The sequence below is a fragment of the Cervus elaphus genome, chromosome 27, assembly GCF_910594005.1.
Source record: "Cervus elaphus chromosome 27, mCerEla1.1, whole genome shotgun sequence".
NCBI lineage: Eukaryota > Metazoa > Chordata > Mammalia > Artiodactyla > Cervidae > Cervus > Cervus elaphus.
Window position 1 is genome coordinate 38,316,000 of NC_057841.1, and position 21,560 is coordinate 38,337,559.

General features: G+C 34.8%; 1 protein-coding gene across 3 annotated transcripts in view; it reads left to right on the forward strand.

Moving 5' to 3' along the window:
- The window catches only part of ROCK1 (Rho associated coiled-coil containing protein kinase 1), a 118,981-nt gene that overhangs the window by 48,769 nt on the left and 48,652 nt on the right, over window positions 1-21,560 (forward strand). For all 3 annotated transcript variants that reach the window (XM_043889716.1, XM_043889717.1, XM_043889718.1), the window contains 8 exons: window positions 4,123-4,223; window positions 4,746-4,883; window positions 7,870-8,045; window positions 8,846-8,930; window positions 10,219-10,363; window positions 10,679-10,817; window positions 14,014-14,105; window positions 21,017-21,176. In XM_043889716.1, coding sequence (XP_043745651.1) covers window positions 4,123-4,223; window positions 4,746-4,883; window positions 7,870-8,045; window positions 8,846-8,930; window positions 10,219-10,363; window positions 10,679-10,817; window positions 14,014-14,105; window positions 21,017-21,176 — 1,036 coding nt within the window. The remainder of the gene's footprint in view (window positions 1-4,122; window positions 4,224-4,745; window positions 4,884-7,869; window positions 8,046-8,845; window positions 8,931-10,218; window positions 10,364-10,678; window positions 10,818-14,013; window positions 14,106-21,016; window positions 21,177-21,560) is intronic.

Genomic DNA, 21,560 nt, shown 5'->3' on the forward strand with positions numbered 1-21,560 from the left:
CCAGGTTATTAGAAGTATCATCTATGGGTGTATTAAAATCCTGAAGAATTAGGAGAATACTGGAGAGAAGGTTAGTAAACCAGAAACCAGAATTACCTAGCAGTGAGATGTGATGAGCTGGGGGTGAGTAGATTACAGTGACAGTAAGAGGTAGTGGGAGATATAACCTTGTAAACATGAAAAGCAAAACTGGGTGAGTGTGTAGGGATGGCAGTGGGGTTCCCCTGTCCCGCTTCCAGGGCCACTGGAGGGTGAGCACGTGGAGGGTAAAGGGCACCAGTGTAGAGCTGATGGGAAAGTGGAGTCAGGCGAGCTGGGTTTCCATCGGAGCCGGGGTTGGCAAGCTACAGCCCACAGGCCAGATCTGGCCTACCATCTGTTTTTGGATGTCTCATGAGCTATGAATGGTTTTTATATTTTTAAAAATAATTTATAGAACGTCAAAAGATTAGTAATATTTCACGATGCATGAAAATTATATGGATTTCAGCGTCCATAAGTAAAGTTTTATTGGGACATAGCTTTGCTCATTCTTTTCTATATTGTCTGTGATTACTTTTCTGCTACAGGACAAGTTGGAAAGTTGAGTAGTGACAGAAATCATACGCGGCGTCTTTACTGCTTCACACCATTGCTCAGCGTACTGTAGATCACAGTGCTGCAGTTATAACTCACGTGTATCACCCTACCATAGCATTTTATTTTTTTCCCCATTGTCGGTGCATGCCCATCATGTCAGAACAAAAAAGGAAAAGAAAAGTGAACTTGAATGTTGTTACTTTGCACCACAGTGAAGTGTGGATTATTTCTTCAAGTTAGAGGGTGAAGCGTTGTGTTCCTACACAGTGACACTGTGGCTGTGCTGAAAGGGTGCAGTGGGCATTGACAGGAGCAGAACGAGCACTCACCATAACGTTCCCAACTCACAGGAAAGTAACAGTAAGAAAAGCCCGGAAAATTTAAAAGAGAACATCCCATCACAGCAGAATTTTCTTTACAAAATAAAGGAAGAAAATGATGTTACAACCTTATGTAAGTTTACAAGTGGCTTATTTGTTAGCCACACAGAGCTGTTTGATGATCGATCATGAGTGTTTGCAGCAGCAGAGCAAATGTGTATAGAAAGAGTAACTTCCTTAAGACTGTTAGCTTCTTGGCAAGAACAGTAGTTGCTCAAAGCGTCAAGACTGTTGGGAACAGCAGCGATAGACAGTGTAAAAGCAAGATAATTTTGAGTGATTTTCCTTGACTCTTACTTATTTGAGCGATCAGTGCTGAGTTTGAAGTGACTAAAGAAAAAAGAGGTTAACTCTGTGTATAGTCTGCGTGGAACAAGTACAGGCAAGATAGTTGAGGAAACACTAAGTACGACTTGAAGTGGGGTCTGCTGAGACGTGTGACCAGGGTGGTAGTTAAAATTGTGTGCGGTGCAGGAAATGGCTTAGTTGAACTAACAGATCTTGTGAAAACACAAGATGTTTAAAATTTAAAGCCTGCAGTTTGTATTATACGTCAGCAAGTACTTTTTGGAAAGTATTTGGATCTATCATGTGTTACTGAACCACAGTATCAGTGGTAAACCTTATTCAGTCTTGTGGACTTAAACATTAACAGTTCTGTACATTTTTGACAGTAATTGAAGCTGAATATGTCCATTTATCTTTGCATGCAGCAAGTCAGTGTCTTAGCAGTGGTAACATTTCATTGTGATTGTTTATGGATTTGTGTACCTCCCAAATCTGTCTGTCGAATCCCTCGCTCCTCGGTGTAACTGTATTTGGAGATAGGGTCAAACAAGAGGCAGTTCAGGTTGAATGAGATCATAAAGGTGGGACTCTGATAAAATGGGATTGGTGACAGGGTTAGTGTCCTCACCTGCACAGCACACAAGATGTCCTGTGAGCTCACAGAGATGCTGGCTGCCAGCAAGCCAGAAAGAGAAATCTCACCAGAAACCAAACTCCCTGGCCCCTGATCTTGGCCTTTGAGTCTCTAGAACCAGGAGAAAATTAATGTCTGTTTAAGCCACCCAGTCTGTGGGATTTTGCGTGGTAGGAAGAACTGACCAAAATGAAGATTTTTCTTGATGAAGAGAACCACTCCCAACTGTCATTGAATTACCATTGAACACTGACTTTGGACATCAGTTTTTGCTTTAACCTAAAATTACAAGGCAAAACAGCACTTCTTTGCAAAACTGAGATGTAATGAAGTCATTTTGACAACTAATATTGTCTGAATCACAAGTAATGTTGAGCAGCTTTGTAAGTTGTGCTGTCAGAAATTAAAAGAAGCAGTGAAATCTCTACTTCCACATAAATTTGCAGCAGACATATTTTCAGGGCCCAAAACTACAGACTTAATATCCTGTTTATGGCTCTAAACCTCGTATAACCAGAGCCAGGGATCTTTCTCAACTCCATAGGCTATCATATAACTCATTATCTGGTTCATGACTTCATTATTTCTCATCTAAAGTATTACAGTATTCTTAAAATTCTATCCGCCCCCGCCCCCAGCCTTGCCTTTATTGAATTTTATCTTTTACATAGTCTTTGGAGTAGCTGAAATGTAAATTTGACTATATTGTTTCTATGCCTTCTTTCTTTTCATGGCTTCCCACACAGAGTGGTGGTTTTCAGGTGGTGGTTCTAGTTCCCAGCAGACCCCACAGGACTCTTCAGGGCTGTGGTAGAGAGGTGTACAAAATAATTCCTCTGCTACCAGCCACCACCACGATCCCCTTGAAGCAGAATGCTTTTACCTGTTTTCATATTGTACTGCTTTTAAATTTTAATGTGAAAAATATTTTTTGTTGATCTGCCTGTTAGTCTCTCTTTTCTTTTTCCCAACTAGCTAACTGCTACTCCTTTTCTTTTTTTTTTTAATTCTTAAGACTTGTTTCAGGTTCTGTCACCTCCAGAAAGCCTTTTCTCGCCATCTCCCTCTCAGGCAGGCTTAGGTTAGGTGTCATCCTTGGTATTCCACAAACTCTGTGCTTGTGCTTTATTTCCCTTTTTTGCATTTTTTGGTATTATTATTTGTTTCTGTTTCATTTGAAATGCATAAAAGCAGAGACTATATTTTTAAAGTTACATTTCTATATCTACAGTGATTACTATAGAGACTGCATGGTTAACATAAATGTTTCTGCAGTAAATTGATTATTGTTTATATCTTGCTGATACATTTGCAACAGATATTTGATCTAAAATTAAATGTACTTATATTATTCCTATGTGAAAGTTTACTCTCTGTTGCATGTGTTTATAGTCCATAAGGTATACAAACACGAGTTTAAATTGTGCATTTCAAAAGAAAGACAAGATATTATATGCAGCTTTTATTAGTAACTAGAACTTAAGTTTAACAGCTGCCCTGTATTTTGTACAACTCTGAAATGTGGAGCTTTTCTATGTAATCTCATGCCAGTGTTGACCCGTGTGGATTAAAATAGCCCTATTTTAATCTATGACCAAATTAGGAATTAGAATATCTACCCAGTGGGGATTTTAAATTATTGTAGTTGTAGTGTGACAGGTTTATATAAATAATTGCAGATTCCCACTGTGTGTTTTAAGTTAAAGTCTCCATTCAAATAGAGAAATGTAATAAGTATGTGATTCTTTAGCATGTTTATTTTACCTTTGATATTTTAAATTATATCTTTTTAAAAGGATGATCAAAACTGACTTGATAAAAAGAAGATTTGTTTAATTAATCTAAAATGTTTACCTGTGGCCCCTTGGTTCAAAGTTGATATATACTTAAAAAATACCAGGAACTAAATTAACTAATTATCCTCAGTATATGTGTGGTATAATGTTTGTTTTTTTTTTAAAAAACATTCTGGTCAAATTTTAATAAAATTATTTAACAGCTAGAGTGAAGTCATTTCAGAATTTGTTTTTTTTTTTTTTTTTTTTTTCAGAATTTGTTGAAAACAGTTCTAAGCACATTGAGCATTTTTCTCTTTTACAACTTCATATTTTACCTGTATCAAATAATTTTTAATGCATATCTTTGTTTTTTGTTGTTTCTCAAGAACTTGAATGTTAAATAAGCAGTTTTAGTTATACTGCTTCAGTGATTTAAAATTATAAACTTTCTCTTTTCATACAGATAAAGACACAATAAATAAAATTAGAGATTTACGAATGAAAGCTGAAGATTATGAAGTAGTGAAGGTGATTGGTAGAGGTGCATTTGGAGAAGTTCAATTGGTAGGTTATTTTAATGAGATTAAAAAATCTTTTTAAAATTAAAAAATCCACTTGTTTGTTTAACATATGATGTTTTGGAAAAGTATTGATTTTATAGAAGTCTTGCTTTAAATTGCTCTAGACTTTCTTGCCTACCAATATGAAAGCCTAGAGTCTCATTCAGCAGTAGTGTGAAATATTTTCCCCAAGCATTCAGGGGTAGAGAAGAGGTTTCAAGCATCAAAAGAGAAGCCTTTACTCCTGATACTACTCCATCTAAAATGCTGTGGCATAGTAAGTTTTTAAACAGGAAGTAGCATCCATAGCAGAGTGGAGAAGGGGATGGATGCCATAATATAGGGAATAAAGTTTTTTTTTCTAACATTACTTATGGTATTTAAAATCTTAACGTGATCTTACTGGGGTAATTCAGAAGAGACGTTAAAACAGCAAGACAATAATGTTAGATTATTTAGTAAATTGTTTGTGGAGACACTGATCTTTAAATGTTAATGAAAGATTCATTATTTTCCATTTTCAAAGGTAAGGCATAAATCCACCAGGAAGGTATACGCTATGAAGCTCCTCAGCAAATTTGAAATGATTAAGAGATCTGATTCTGCTTTTTTCTGGGAAGAAAGGGACATCATGGCTTTTGCTAACAGTCCTTGGGTTGTTCAGGTATGCTTTTGCTGTTGTTTCATTGTTGTTGTACTGGTTTGTAACCTAACATATCTGAGAAGCTGACTTTGTTTTTTAGTGAACAGTAAGAGAGAATTTATTGGCAGTTATAAAAGTATCTAATATGTCATTTTCAAAATCATAAAATTTAATGTTATTGAACCATCTCTAGGAAGGAAGTAAATATTTGTCTCTCATTTTATGGAATGGAAGAAAATGGGAGAAAGGAAGGAAAAAAAGTTAAGCTAGGCCTCCAAATAATATTGTATTGGCTTCAGGTTTTTCAGTGGACAGAAAAATACACCAGAAAGTTAGTAATTGTAAGTCCTGGTCTTGGCTGCCACAGGCCTACCTGAAGTTGTGGCCAGGTTATTTCCAATGTTGAGCCTCAGTTTCATTGCTCAAAAATGTGCAAGTTGACTTAGATTGGTTATTTTCAACTGAATAGGTACCTCATTTGGAGTCATGGGAGCAAGCAGTTTTTTGGGTAGGTTATCATTCTGGGTTTTCTCTTGCTGCTTCAATTAGAGCAGCTGCATGTTTTATGTGTCTTATATATTGGGATTCTTACTAAGATTTCATGTGAGGGGGATAAGATTTTCTGGTTTAAAAAATGGAGTAAAACTACTAAGCTAGATCATTTCTGAAATCCTAGCATGAATTCTGTATCTTCTTTATTTATACTATGTAATGAAAACTGTCCTAAATAAGCATAATAGTAATTGGTATAAAAAATATGAAATATGTTTAAGATTTGCATAATAAGGCTTTTTATACTTGAAATGTCTGTTCTTGTTTGTATCGGCTATATAGAGCAGGGTCTGTCAGCCTCGGTATTGTTGACATTTTCAGCCATATAAGGGCTTCCCTAGTAGCTCAGTTGGTAAAGAATCTGCCTGCAATGCAGGAGACCCAGGTTCGAGCCCTGGGTCAGGAAGATCCCCTGAAGAAGGGAATGGCAACCCACTCCAGTACTCTTGCCTGGAGAATTCCATGGACGGAGGACTTGGCAGGCTACAGTCCACGGGATCGCAAAGAGTTGGACACGACTGTGCGACTAACTCTCCTTTTCCTTTCAGCCATGTGATGTTTTGCTGCTGGGGGCTGTCCTGTGCCTTATATAGGGTTTGTAACAGCATCCCTGACTTCTGCCCAGGTCCTCCCAGTAGCAGCCCTCCCCACCCCACACACCAGCTATTAGCAACTAAAATTATGTTCGGACATTGTGGTGTGTTGGGGAGAGTGGGTGGGTGGGGGCTGTGCGACACCAACAGTTTCCCTTTCTGGTTGAGAACCACTGATATGGGGAATGTTCAATGTGTAAAAAGTTTAAAACATCACATAAATGTTTAAGGTTAAATTTACAACTTGTGAATTTGAAGCTTTATTTTTTCTTGATACATTGTCTGTAAATAGGGAAACTGCCACCAAATCAGCAATGTTTTTTTAATTATGGTCTCCGAGTGATTCACTGTACATGTTAACCTGGGATAGTCATGAGACACCACTTAGTTTCTTATCCTTCCCTCTAAATATATTTTATAATTAAAGTTACTAAGTGAAAGTGAAAATCACTCAGTCATGTCTGACTCTTCGCAACCCGATGTACTGTAGCCTGCCAGGCTCCTCTGTCCAAAGAACTCTCCAGGCCATAATACTGGAGTGGGTAGCCATTCCCTTTTCCAGGGGATCTTCCTGACCCAGGGATCAAACCAGGGTCTCCTGCATTGCAGGCAAATTCTTTACCAGCTGAGCTACCAGGGAAGCCCATAAATTACTAAATCCATAACTAAAATAACTAAAGTTACTAAATCCATAGTTAAAATCGTTAAATGCCGTTGAAAAAAATGAAATACAAAAAGAATTTAAAGATATAACTGCCTAGATAAATTATTTATAATTTATAATTTTTCTCTAGGGCTTATTTCATTTATTTTAGTTCTATTCTAATCTTACCATGTTTACTTAAAATGTCCTTTTGTATTCTCCCTGGTGGTCCAGTGGTTTGGATTTGGGGTTTTCAACGCCCTGGGCCCCAGTTTGATGCCTAATCAGGGTACTAAGATCCCACAAGCCGCATGTCATGGCCAAAAAAGAAAAAAAGAGTGTTCTTTTGTAAATTTGCTTTCCTCTTAACTTCAACCCTGGGCGTATAATATATTTCTGCCTGATACTATTGCCAATTTGATATTGATGGACCTTCCCCTTCCTGCTTTGACTCTGTTGCCCTCTTCCTGCTTCTCTGTTGGCTGTTCCTCCTCCTGACTGCAGTTGTTTACTGAGCACCTGTTGTAGAAAGTGCTTTCAGTATTCGCTAATCTCTTTTTAACAACCTGGAGAGGCAGTTAATCCCCATTAGCTACATCCTCAATTTATAGATTAAATTTGTGCTTTTGTTCATTGAACATTCATTAAGTACTTGCCAACTGCCAGGCATCTAGATGCAGACTGGGCAGCAGGTGTAAAAGTCAAATATGGTATAGTCCCAGCACAGTTCCATATAGTCTCCCAAAAAGGATATAATCACAGATAATTTGAGAGGTTATGTAATTGCCTAGTCACACAGCTAGTCAGAGACAATTAAAACTAAAGCGTAATTATTAGACTACTGGAAAATTGTGATATCAATATAAATTTAACATTAAACCCCACTATGCACAATTTAAATTAGAACTACAATATATCTTTGCTTAGAAGAATTGTATATCCTTTATTGAAACTGTTATAATTTTAAAAAATTCTCAGTATAAGTAATTTAATTAGTATAAAAAATGTAGAGAAAAAAGTCTCCAGCTCCTCAGAAACAACCAGTTAATAATTCCTTGACATATGCAAAGTTCTTTGTGCTATTTATGTTTGTATTTATTTCCTTTTTAAAAACAGTGCTTACAACTACTGCATTTGATTATTTTATTTTTGACAATTCTTAAATGAAACAGTTTTGCTTAATCTTAATGAATTTCTTTGTTCTTCTGTATTTGTGTAGCTATTTTATGCATTCCAAGATGATCGTTATCTCTACATGGTAATGGAATACATGCCTGGTGGAGATCTTGTAAACTTAATGAGCAACTATGATGTGCCTGAAAAATGGGCCCGATTCTATACTGCAGAAGTAGTTCTTGCATTGGATGCAATCCACTCCATGGGTTTTATCCATAGGTAAAGATAAAAATGTTTAAAATTTCTCATTTGTCAAAGAGAGAAGCTAAAACTAAGTACTTTATTTGGTTAACACATCCCACTCTGAGTCCACCTATTCTTCCATATGACATAAGTGGTATTTCAGGATTTAAAACTTTGAAATTTGTAGTTCTGACATTTCAGTTTAGTGTTAATATAAATATACTCTTTTAATATTTCTTAATTTGATTATAAGGCTTTTATATAGTGTCCTGAAAAGTAAAATGTATAAGCTATTTTTTTAAGGTATCTTCCAGGGTATTAAATGCTTTTAATTTTTATATTCAAATTAATTTGCTTTTGATTAGTGAATAGATCATATTTATTTGTTAGAAGGGTAGTTTAATTTGTTTTACAAACACCAGTTGAATTCTCTGTGTACTTGCTGTGCTCAGTGCCAGGGATACAAAAATGCAAGTGACTTAAGACCCTCTTCTAGGGTTATTTATGTATTTATCTATCTTGTGTGTTTCAGTTACTTTTTATGTTTGAATGTTACATTTTTTATAGTTATTCTCTCTCAAATGACTTGATTTTCCTCTTGGAAGAATCAAACTCTGCTTCAAAAGGAATATTATATGTCTTCTTCTGAGACATAACATATGAGAGAGTCTCCCTGATGAAGTTCAGTTTATAGATGTGGAGAGACAGCACATATAGTTTAAAGGTGGTCTTACCTAAACTGAGTGAGGATATCTTACCTAAAATCATTGCCTCATATCATTTTTATCAATTTATGACCTGTTTCAGAGATACTCTATTTTTTTTTCCCTCTTCAGAGATGTGAAGCCTGATAACATGCTGCTGGATAAATCTGGACATTTGAAGTTAGCAGATTTTGGTACTTGTATGAAGATGAATAAGGTTAAATAATTAGATTTTAATTTAGTTTTGCTAATTCAAGACCGATGCTTTTTACAAAGTGTTTTAAGAATTTAAGAATTACTAACCGTATCTGGCCATGTACAGAATTGATGTGCCCTGTCTTATTTGTTGTACTAAAATGCCATGGTTTCGCTGTTGTGTTTGTAACTTGTAAGTACTTTATTTTTTCCCCTATTTAGGGGAAGTGTGGATTGCCAGATTTACTGAATCTTTTAAAATAACTCTGTAATGTCCACTATTTTAACTAGAAATGGGCTTAGTTTAAATGGCACTAAGTACTAATGCCAGTGTTAAAATGCGACTTTCATAAAAACTGGATTTCAGTAATACATGTATTTTTTAGTGTCTTACTTAGCCTTCTATTAAACATGAAAAGATCTTACTACTTATTTTGGGAGTCGGTCATAAAAGATATCCATGCTCACTGTTTATATAATAAATAACATGTACATGGCTGAAGTAGCAAGTATGCTGCTTTATTTTCAGTTGAAACAGTTTATATTCTTTGAAACTTATCATAGAAGAATAACCGGAAAGTTGTATTTATTTCCAAAGGAAATTTACTGGTTAGGAGGAAAGCCCTATGTGAGAACTTTTGTGTAAACATTTATAATTCTCTTGCATTAATACCAGCTACAGTAAGTAACAGGTATATATAGTTTTGTTTTTATTTGGAGAGATGTTTAAAATGTATAGTAAACGGAGATCAGTGGGCTTAACGCTATTATGCCCTTTTCCCATGCATTTGCCTTCCTGTTTTATATGTGTACAGTCGCTTCTTAATGTTTTTTTCTCTATTTCAAGTATAGTTAAATTGAATGACTATTTTAGTAAAAAACAATTAAATCACCTTTTATGTATTAATGTTATCGAGTGATTTGTTGTCAGTTTCTCAACATATTTGCCTTGACTTACATACTTGTTCTCTGAAGTTGAGATCATCTTATTGTTTCAACTGGGGGAATAATAAATGGTGTAATAATAAAAGAATAATAAGTGGGAAATAATTAATAAATGCACTATGTCTTTCTAGTGAATGTTATTACAAAGTAGAAGTATCTGTAAACATGTATACACATGAATATATATGTACATAATATGTATATAGGATTAAGCTATGTATTACTTTTTGACAAGTTTGCATTAGGTTTTAATATGATCTTTTTATAAAGACTTAGAGTTCTACAGGTTATATTAAGAAAAAACTTGTGTTGAATAATTGACACTTTACATTTATATCCTAATTGAAAATTTGACCTCTATTTAGGAAGGCATGGTACGATGTGATACAGCAGTTGGAACACCTGATTATATTTCCCCTGAAGTATTAAAATCTCAAGGTGGCGATGGTTATTATGGACGAGAATGTGATTGGTGGTCAGTTGGGGTATTTTTATATGAAATGCTTGTAGGTGAGTAAAGGAGAATTTTATGTACCTCTAACAGTTGTTCATCTCCATACTTAGATTTGGCTTCTTCTGATAAAATATTAAGTAAGCAATGTTGATTTTGTTAGTAGAAAACAGATTGATCCAAGCTCTGATCCAAACACACATACTTTGTGTGTTTTGACAAACTTGATGTGTTACTTCTTTTTATGTATTTGGTGTATGTTTTTAATTTATGCATAGTTAATTATCATTAAGCAGTAACATTGACTTTTCCTTTGAAGCTTATTTCTCTAAATATATCTTAATTTGCTTTTGTTTTCCCTGTCAATTTGTCAGGTGATACACCGTTTTATGCAGATTCTCTAGTTGGAACTTACAGTAAAATTATGAACCATAAAAATTCTCTTACCTTCCCTGATGATAATGACATATCAAAAGAAGCAAAAAATCTTATTTGTGCCTTCCTTACTGACAGGTAAATAATTTTAACATGGAACACTATTCAAGGAAACTTTGATTTTGCTGCTCAGTTTTTAAGGTCTCTTTCTGAGCTCCTTTATTTGCACTATTGAAATTAAAATGTTAACCATTCTTCAAATCATTCATGACAGTGAAACCTGATATAATTTTCTGATTTTTCTGGATCTCAATTACCTTACCTAAGAAATTGGGATAGTAAAAGATTCTTTTCTGATGACTAGATCAGATTGTAATTTTTTTCATTGTTAAAATTTAACTTAAGTATAAAGATGATAGTATATTTTATTGAATCTGGTTTTGTTGTTGTTCTTTTGGCCATGCTGCATGGGCTTGTGGACTCTTAGTTCCCCAACCAGGGATTGAACCCAGGCAGTGAAAGGGAATTCCCTGAGGGTTTTAGTTTTTTTAAAGAGACATGTTAAAATTTCTATGATTAGAGTGCATCTTAAGATCAATGGCATGTACTAATTTAACTGAGGGCATTTTTTTTCCCCTAGTGATAGAAAAATAATGATGCGTCTTCCAGTTGATGCCATTTAATACTGTATTGTGTAGTTGAAATTTGTTGAGAGGCTAGAACTTAAATGTTCTTGCCCACAGCCGAAACAGGAAAAGTAAATATGTGTAGTGATTGATGTGATAATTAGCTTGTTGGGAGAATCCTTTCACAGTGTATATGTATGAATATAAAATTGTCAGATTGTAAGCTAAATATCTTAAAATTTTATTTGCCAGTTATACTTCAGTAAAGCTGGGAAAAAGATTTAATTATATCTGGCATATACTTTTTGAAATTAAAGAGATAGTGCAGAGCTATACAAAAAAAGTATTAGTATTTCCTACCTCCTTCCTTCATTGACATGGTCTTCTAGGTTCAGCAATCATTTTTTATAAATGTAAATGCATGTAAGGGTCTTAGAAACAGGAATGGCCTATTTTATATATATAAATAGATATATATATATCCTTGTCATTTACTTCTAAAATTTAAATATGAACCAGTTGACTTACTAAGATTACATTTAGGGTTTAAGGTTGTTTATGGTTAATTTAAGTACTAGAGGGGCTTTGTACCTTTAAATGTGTTTCAATTTCAGATTCACTTTAATTAAAGTTAATTTATTCTCCTTCAGTATGTCCTTTAGAACCTGAAACATGATAGTTTTTGAAATTTCTTTATTTTAATATAAGCACTGTATGAATGTAGTCTAATATAAAAATCATGCTGGGGTATAGAATTGAACAAGGTGCACAGCCTCTTCTCTACTATGTCCTAGCCCTTTGTGGGAAGCAGACAAGCAGGTGAGATACTTACTGTACAGAGATAAGTACTCTCAAGTATCATGTGCCAAAGAACCATGGAGAGGTTCCCTAATCCAGTCTGAGAGAGTCAGTGAAAGTCATTAAAAGTGTCTTCTTATATCTAAAGCAATTTCTCTTTTAACGCATGAAAAAGTTTGGGATTTTTGTTGTTTACAAGTGCTCTGCTAAAGCACACAGTGCTGAGTTCCTCTTTCCTACTCAACTAAAGGCACATTTTAAAATGCTTTTTTTCTGTGCCTACTGAAGAGGCCGAGGATCAGTAGCTTGTCCCATTTAGTTCAGTTCAGTCGCTCAGTCATGTCTGACTCTTTGCGACCTCATGAACTGCAGCACACCAGGCCTCCCTGTCCATCACCAACTCCCGGAGTCCACCCAGACCCATGTCCATTGAGTCATTGATGCCATCCAAACATCTCATCCTCTGTCGTCCTCTTCTCCTCCTGCACTCAATCTTTCCCAGCATCAGGGTCTTTTCAAATGAGTCAGGTCTTTGCATCAGGTGGCCAGAGTATTGGAGTTTCAGCTTCAACATCAGTCCTACCAATGAACACCCAGGACTGATCTCCTTTAGAATGGACTGGTTGGATCTCCTTGCTGTTCAAGTGACTCTCAAGAGTCTTCTCCAGCACCACAGTTCAAAAGCGTCAGTTCTTCGGCACTCAGCTTTCTTTAGGGTCCAACTCTCACATCCATACATGACCACTGGTAAAACCATAGCCTTGACTAGATGGACCTTTGTTGACAAAGTACTGTCTCTGCTTTTTAATATACTGTCTAGGTTGGTCATAGCTTTCCTTCCAAGGAGTAAGCATCTTTTAATTTCATGGCTGCAATCACTATCTGCAGTGATTATGGAACCCAGAAAAATAAAGTCAGCCACTGTTTCCACTGTTTCTCCATCTATTTGCCATGAAGTGATGGGACTGGATGCCATGATCTTAGTTTTCTGAATGTTGAGCTTTAAGCCAACTTTTTCACTCTCCTCTTTCACTTTCATCAAGAGGCTCTTTAGTTCTTCTTCACTTTCTGCCATAAGGGTGGTGTCATGTGCATATCTGAGGTTATTGATATTTCTCCTGGCAATCTTGATTCCAGCTTGTGCTTCCTCCAACCCAGCATTCCTCATGATGTACTCTACATAAATTAAATAAGGAGGTTGACAATATACAGACTTGACGTCCTCCTTTTCCTATTTGGAACCAGTCTGTTGTTCCATGTCCAGTTCTAACTGTTGCTTCCTGACCTGCATACAGATTTCTCAAGAGGCAGGTCAGGTGGTCTGGTATTCCCATCTCTTTCAGAATTTTCCACAGTTTATTGTGATCCACCAGTCAAAGGCTTTGGCATAGTCTATAAAGTTCTCAATTTTGTAGGAGGGTCAAGAATTAGTTGTCATTGGTGTTTGGTCAGAAATATTTACTAGAGGATAAAATGGAAATTTTATATTTAAAATATCTTTTGGAGTTTTTGTAAACTGCTGGTGTGACGTAAAGTTGTTAGTTACAAAAAATATATTTACCACTATTAAAAAACCTATCAAGAAAATTCGTTAGGCTAATGAAGCAAGGAGAGTGATTCATCTGGTTATTTGTTGTCAGTAGAAAAACCATGGAGGATCAATAAATCTGTGAGGTTTTTTGGTGTGTGTGTGTTTTTCTTTGGAAAAAATTCTTTAATATTCTCAGTCTTCAACTTATTTTTTATGTATGCCCAAAATTATCCTGATAGTCAACATAAGTTCAGGGTGACATAGAATTTTGTATTTATCATCTTGCACAAACTTTGCATTATGCCCATAAATAAATATGAACAGATAATAGTAATAAAATTAAATGATTAATGATTTTTCTCCTTTTCTCTCTATTCAGAGAGGTGAGATTAGGGCGAAATGGTGTAGAAGAAATCAAACGACATCTCTTCTTCAAAAATGATCAGTGGGCTTGGGAAACACTTCGAGACAGTAAGTTGTTTCCTCTTGCATGTTACAATGAATATTTGAAAGTAGTTGTGGTAAATAGTCTATCGGAACTGCCTTCCTAAAATAAGTGTATATCTGATGAAAATCCAAAGCACACAAAATCTGATGAAAATCCAAAGCTTATGTAAGTGTTGTCCTAACCTGGTTAGAGAGAGACTGTTTGATAATATTGGGGAAAATATACTGCTCCTTCTCTGATGTTCCATTCAGTATGCCAAGATGAAATGTTATGTACATGTAATGGAGTTGGGCTCAGCAATCATAATGTGATACTTGATCTTTGTTGAATTGCTTTGTTTAGACTTCAGTATCTCATTGTAGAGGAAGCCAGTAATTAAGAGGTAATATTTCTCATGGGGAAAAAAAAAAGTTTATTGTCTTGTTTTTGCTAAAACCTAAAGCACAAGGAGGTTCTATCGGAATTTAAGTTGTGTCAGCAGGTAAGAAATTACGGTATGCTTGGTTCCGTCAGGCTTGCAGCTTGCAATAAAAAAAATAAAAATTTTTGTATGCGAGAAGTTAATTTTCAGTCCATTTAGACTATATCCCTCTTTTAATAACAGTTGAGATTATGACAGTTCACAGAAAACCTTGTTTAGTGTAACTGAATTGAAACCAAAATGGCACCAAAGGTTCCCATGATCTTTGTGGATTTGGGAGACCAAGAATTCACCTTTCCCTTGCTGAAGTCTCAGGAATTGTTCCCTTTTTCACTTAGCAGAGAAAGGATAGTGTATGTCAGCCCTTAACTTCCTGCTGCAGCATCAGCAATGGACAGTAATTAGGCAATGAACTCAGCTGTTTTAGAAACAGTTACAAATTAGGTATTCCTCTTAAGATCTGCTTATCTAATTTAGATTGCAAGAGATGATTCTTTTTAATTTTGAAGAGCTAGATCATGTAGGTTTGCCAATACTAGTGAAATATCCTTGTTATCATATATCATATTGCCTTCAGGTACAGTACATATATTGTACTAAGCTATAAAACTGACTACGGAGGGAAAAGGGGAAGTAAAGTTTTCTGGAAATTAAGAAATGACACTGCTGCAGATACTGACATTGCTGTCTGGAGAAGCTGCAGGAGCAGCCTCACCTTGAGAGACTCTATTATTAACAGTTACACACTGGGAAATACCGAACTTCCTCCTCCTCATAAGTAAATGTGACATGATTATTATTTTTCTGTTGCAAGAGAAGCTTGCAAGACAGAGATGAGTAGAGTGAGATGATAAGTGGCTGCTTTGAAAAATTCTCTTTTTTATTCAAATATGCCCTCAGTAAAGTTTCAGAAGGCTGGAAACATACGTTTACAATTGTAAATAAGAGAAAATTTAAAAGAGAACTGCAGAAACTACCAAGTAATATCTTTTCTGTTGCTGCTTTTTCAAACTGAAGCTATGCATAAATAACTCCAGAGTAACCATACAATAATTCACTCTAAAAAGTAGGGAAGACATAATTCCTTTTGTATATTGAAAGTTGGTATTAATTAGGAGAGGAGGCAGGCTAGTCAGCAAGCATTGACCACCTGCTATATCCTGAGCACAGCTCTATTGCAGACACTAGGAAAACAGCTCATAGTCTAGTGGAATTGAGGCATCCACAGCAGTGGCATTTTTGATATTATACTTCCTTACTATAACTGTTTATGGAAAAAGCAAATAAGATGAATTGTGTCATTGATTTAAATCAAATGAACTGCATGTTTAAAGAATTTCTATAAATAGGTAGTATTATCAGTAGTTTTATTATCATTTCTGTATCTTTTCCAGATTTATATTTTTACCTATGGTTTTGCTACAGTCTACTTAGATTTAATGTACTTGAGCATTTTGAGAGCTCTCCCTAATCCTAATAACTCCTATTTTGTGCTTACTGTAAAAAAAGAAACAAAAATTGAAGTCTATAGAAGTTACTGTTCCCTTCTTCCCTTTCTCTCTTCCTACCCCTTCTTTACTTCCCACCCCTAAAATACCAAGAATACTTTTATTCTGAGCTGACCTCTCTGACCTGCCAAGATTTTAAAAATTATATAACAGTTATAGTTCTTTTTAATTTTCTTTTGCCTCTCTAATTTTCTTTGGCAAGATTTCTTGCTGTTTTACAAATAATAGTTCTTTTGGTAGTTTTACTACTTACATGTCTGCAAGTTATAATGGCAATCTTCACCATCTGTTCTTTGGTCGTGTGGGAGCAGGGTACAAATACCAAACAGCTTGATTTTTGGCAGAATTTCCACAAGCTTCCTGATCTTACTCACTCTTAATTTAGAGGCAGTAAGTACTAAGACTGTAAAATTACTTTTTCCCACTCATTTGGGATAGAATTGAAGAAATGACAGATTAAAGACAAGAAGAAATGAGAAGACCTAAATAGCTTTCTACAGGTCACACTGCTGGCAAATGAGAGCGTCAGGACTCAAGTCTCAGTCTGTTTGACTCCATCATCTTTGATCTTGTGAAATAGCATGTACCATTTAACGATTTCTACTGTTCAGTATTATGTAGATTAGAAATGCAGGGGATTGGCACTTGTTGGCAGTTAAATTTTAAGGAAAACAAAATAATAACATTTATTACATATAATAGCACATTATTAATAATGCTATCTTACATATAATATGTGGTTACTTGAAAAACTTTGCCATTCATGATCTCATTTCAGATAAGATATTGCCATTACATAATCCACCTTTCAGTTGATGGAAGACACTTATGGTTAACTGTGGTAACTGTCAAAACATGTGATGAGTTTTCAGTTTAGTTGAAAGCAAACACAATTAACTGTATGTACATATGTGCTACTTTAGGTTCTGTTTTTCCATCAGGTCAGGTGTCCTCTCTTAGGATTTTATATTTTCATGAAGAAGATAATCAATGTAGGCTTCGTGGATAAAAAATTCAGGAGCTAGCAAGTTTCAGGGTCTTAGAAGTGTAGACTTGCCTCAGCATTACATTGGGTCCTTTTTATTTATTTATTTTTTATATTGGGTTCTTTTTAAAAAAATAAACTTTAAGAAAGATTGTCTCTTTTTTATTGTCATAAAGGATAAATATCTTAAAATTTACCGTTGTAATCACTTTTAGGTACACAGTTCAGTAGCATTATGCACCTTCAGATTGCTGTGTAACCACATCACCGTCCATTTTCAGAACTTTTCTATCACCCCAAACTAAGTCTCTGTAACACATTAAACCTTTAATCTCCATTCTCCCCTTATCCCACCCCCCAGTGGCCACTGTTCTGCTTTATGAATTTGACTGTTCTTGCTGCTTCAAACAAGTGAATTCATACATCCTTTGTCTTTTTGAGATTGACATTTCACTATCTTGTCTTCAGGGTTCATCCATATTATAGCCTGCATCAGAATTTCATTCCATTTTAAGGCTGAATAGTATTCCATTGTGTGTTTATACCACTTTTTTTTTAAAAGTTCGTTCTTCTCTTGACTGATACTTCAGAATGCTTGTCCTTTAGCTATGGTGAGTAATGTTTCTCTGGTCATTGGTATACAAGTATGTCAGAGTCATTGCTTTCTATTCTTTTGAGTTAATTTTTGTATACAGTGTAAGATAAGAATCCAACTTCATTCTTTTGCATATAGATATCCAGTTTTCCCAGCACCATTTGTTGAAATGACTGTCCTTTTTTCCTTACATAGTGTTGGTACCGTTATCAAAAAGCATTTGACCATATAATGTGAAGGTTTAATCTCTGAACTCTCTATTACACTCCACTGATCTATATACTTGTCTTTATGCCAGTAGTACACAGTTTGGATTATGGTAGCTTTGTAGTAGCTTTTGAAATCAGAAAGTCTGAATCTTCCAACTTTGTTCTTTTTCAAGATTGTTTTGATTACGGGCATACCTAGCTTTATTGCGCTTCACAGATAGCTGAAGTTTTTTACAAATTAAAGATCTGTGACAGCACTGTGTGGTCAGATGATGGTTAGCATTTTTTAGCAGTTAAATGTTTTTTCGTTAAGGCCTTAATTTTAAATTAGGTTTTTAATTTTAACAGTTTTGAAAACATAATGCTGTTGCACACATAGCAGACTACATTATAGTGTTAACTTCTGTACACACTGGGGAGCCAAAAAAAAGTTATATAACTCACTTCATTGCACTGTTTGCTTTATTGCTCTGGTCTGAAACGGAACTCACAATATTTGTAAGGTATGCCTGTATTTGGGATCCATTTAGATTCCATATGAACTTTAGAATGGGTTTTTCCATTCCTGAAAAAAAAGACAGTGGAATTTTCAGAGCAGTCACTGAATGTGTTTCTAGTGAGGCTGCCTTTCCTTTTCTTTTCTTGCCTGTTTGCTCTGACTAGAGCTTTCAGCATGTTGTTGAATAGCAGTTGTTGAATGCTCCTTTTTTCTTATTGAAGTAAAAGATTTGCCAATTTGATTGATCTTTTTAAAGAACCAATTATTTGTTAATTTCCATGATTCATTTTCTGTTACATGTTTGATTTACTTGCATTTTGATCTGTATTTTTTCTTTCCTTCCTCTAGTTTTGGGCTTGATTTGCTCTTTTTCTAGTTTCTTAGAGTGTCAGTCTGGGTTGTGGATTTGAGATCCTTTTTTTTATATAACATAGGCATTTACAAATAAAGTGCTTCCCTAAGTATTGGTTTCACTGAATCCCATAAGTTTTGGTATGTTGTTTTCATTTTCATTCATCTCAAAGCATTTTCTTTCTTCCTTTCTTTTTAATTTCTTCACCTCATGGTTTAAGAGAATACTGTTTAATTTCCACATACTTGTGAATCTTCTAATTTTCCTTCTATTATTGACTTCTTGTTTCATTCCATTGTGGTTGGAGAAAATGCTTTGTATAATTTCAGCCTCTTTAAATTTATTGTATTTTGAACTAACATATAGTCTGTCCTGGAGAAGTCCCATGTGTATTGAGAAAAATGTGTATTCTGCTGTTGGTGTTGGGTTATGTTCATTATTAAGAGTGGGTTAATGAAGACACTCTTAGAACTGTTTCTTTTATGTCATTTATATGTGTATATGTGTATCTTTGGAACTGTTGTTGTATGCACATATGTTTATCATTGTTGTATCTTCTTCATAAATTAACCCTTTTATCAATATACAGTATTTTCACCTCACACTGGTCAGAATGGCCATCATCAAAAAAAGTCTACAGATAACAAATGCTGGAAAGGATGTGGTCTCTACCCACCAGATGTCAGCAACATCCCTCCCCCAGTTTTGACAACAAAAATTATGCACCCAGACATTTCTGACATTCAGACATTGCTGAATATCTCTGAGGGGCCAAAATTGTCCCTAATTGAAGACTTCAGACATTGTTGAGTATCCCTGAGGGCCCAGACTTGTCCCTGATTGAGAACTACTGTTGTAGGGTTAAATTTGTGCTAAGAGGATGTACTACATAAGGAATGACAATCCTTTTTTCCCCTCTTTCCACAAATTAGGCTGTTAATGTCAGGAAGCTAGAATCATCTAGTTGGGCAGTTCTCTTGGCCATTAAGGAAAGAAAATGGTGGGAAAGCTCTTTTCCTGTTCACTGTTAGAACTGCAGCTTCTTTTGATTAAATGTGTTGTTTCATTCCCAGATTTATCTGATAGGTCACTGTATCTGAGATGCACAACAGTAGTTATTTCTTGCCTGGAATACCCAGATGATTTAGTAGAGCAATAATTCAAATTATGTGTGAAACTAAGATTGTAATGTCAGTTACTTCTGTTTGCCCTTCATCTTTTTCTCTTAGGGAACATGAAATGACTGTATGTAAAATAATTATTGAATGTTTTGATGATAATATTTCAGTGATGTTTTATTATACTCCTGTATCTTTAAACTAGAAAATGTTTTTCCAAAAATTTATTTTTAGATGTACTTTCTGTGGCATATTTAAGCTCTAAAAGAAGACAGTGGTAGTACTTGTTTCATATGTTATTTTCATTGTCATGAAGATTTGCATTGTCACATACAGTTTTATTTTAAGTGTATGTGGGTCTTGCTTCCCTCAAGTTTAGAACTCCTGAAGAAGATTCTTTGTTGAGGTTTTGTATCCCTGCTCTCTTTTCCCAACAGCCATTTTATAAGACTTACCTGAGTTGTCCCCTAATCACTTAATTCAAGGAAGGTAACTATTAGTAGTCTGAAAATATAATTCAAAATAGTTTGCTCCTATTTAGTATATCATAATAATGACCAATAATGAAAAGAATCTGGGAAAAAAACAAAAATACACACACACACACAGGTAAGTGAATCACTTAGCTTTACACCTGAAACACAATATTGTAAATCAACATTAATTGGAGGAAAAAACAAAAAACAACTTTGCTCTTATAGAGCTATTGAGCCGGTGGGCAGGGGAATACTGATTATCTAGATTCTAGATAAGTAAAAATATTTCAATAACAAATGATTAACTATACCCAAGACTGCTAAGAGAGGTAACTGATTTCTCGTTTGCTGTAGAGCAGATTAATAAGTGAAATACTGTGTATGAAGCTAACCAACTTTAAGTGCAATCTGTTTTGCCTTATAATTTCTGAACAGTCTTTTCTGTGGTCCTAATTGCTTTTGCACATCTTATACTGCAGTGTATTTTAAAACAAACCTTAATAATACTTGACTTGTAATACTCAAACTTGAGGTATATATGATAATTATCATAATTATTTTTGAAAATAATTGATTTACAGAATTATATAATCAGTGATCAGTAGCTGCTGATTAATAATCCTAGTAAAGCTTACTGTAATAGAATTCAGCCCATTTAGAATTTGTGGTTCACAAGTTATTTATATGTAGAAAGTCATTAGTAGTTAGTGCAAAATCTTTGTTTCACTTGTTATTAAATTTGGAAAGAACTAATTTTGTTTCTGTTTTTAGCTGTAGCACCAGTTGTACCTGATTTAAGTAGTGACATAGATACAAGTAACTTTGATGACTTGGAAGAAGATAAAGGAGATGAAGAAACATTCCCTATACCTAAAGCTTTTGTTGGCAATCAACTACCTTTTGTAGGATTTACATATTATAGCAATCGTAGGTAAGTATGCTACACATTGGTTTTGGGGGTAGGCATTGATTTTGTTGTAGTCATATTATTTTCTTAGAGATATCTAAAATTCACCTTAGAACATTTAAAGTAGATTTAATGGTGTATAAAAAGATATATTAATACGTCACATTCACCAATTAATTATATTTCCAGGATTTCATATTTAGTGTCTTTCAAACTCATCCATGCTTAGGATATTGTTTTTCAGAAATTCTTTGCTGAATAACTTAATGTTTCTTCACATTACAGCTATTAATAGGTTAAGAGAGTCTTAACCTGTTGATATTTTGCTTAATCCTGTTATCCAAAAAGTCCTGGTTTTATAATGCATTTTTAAACAGTATGTAGTCTTCTAGCATTATCATCGCTATA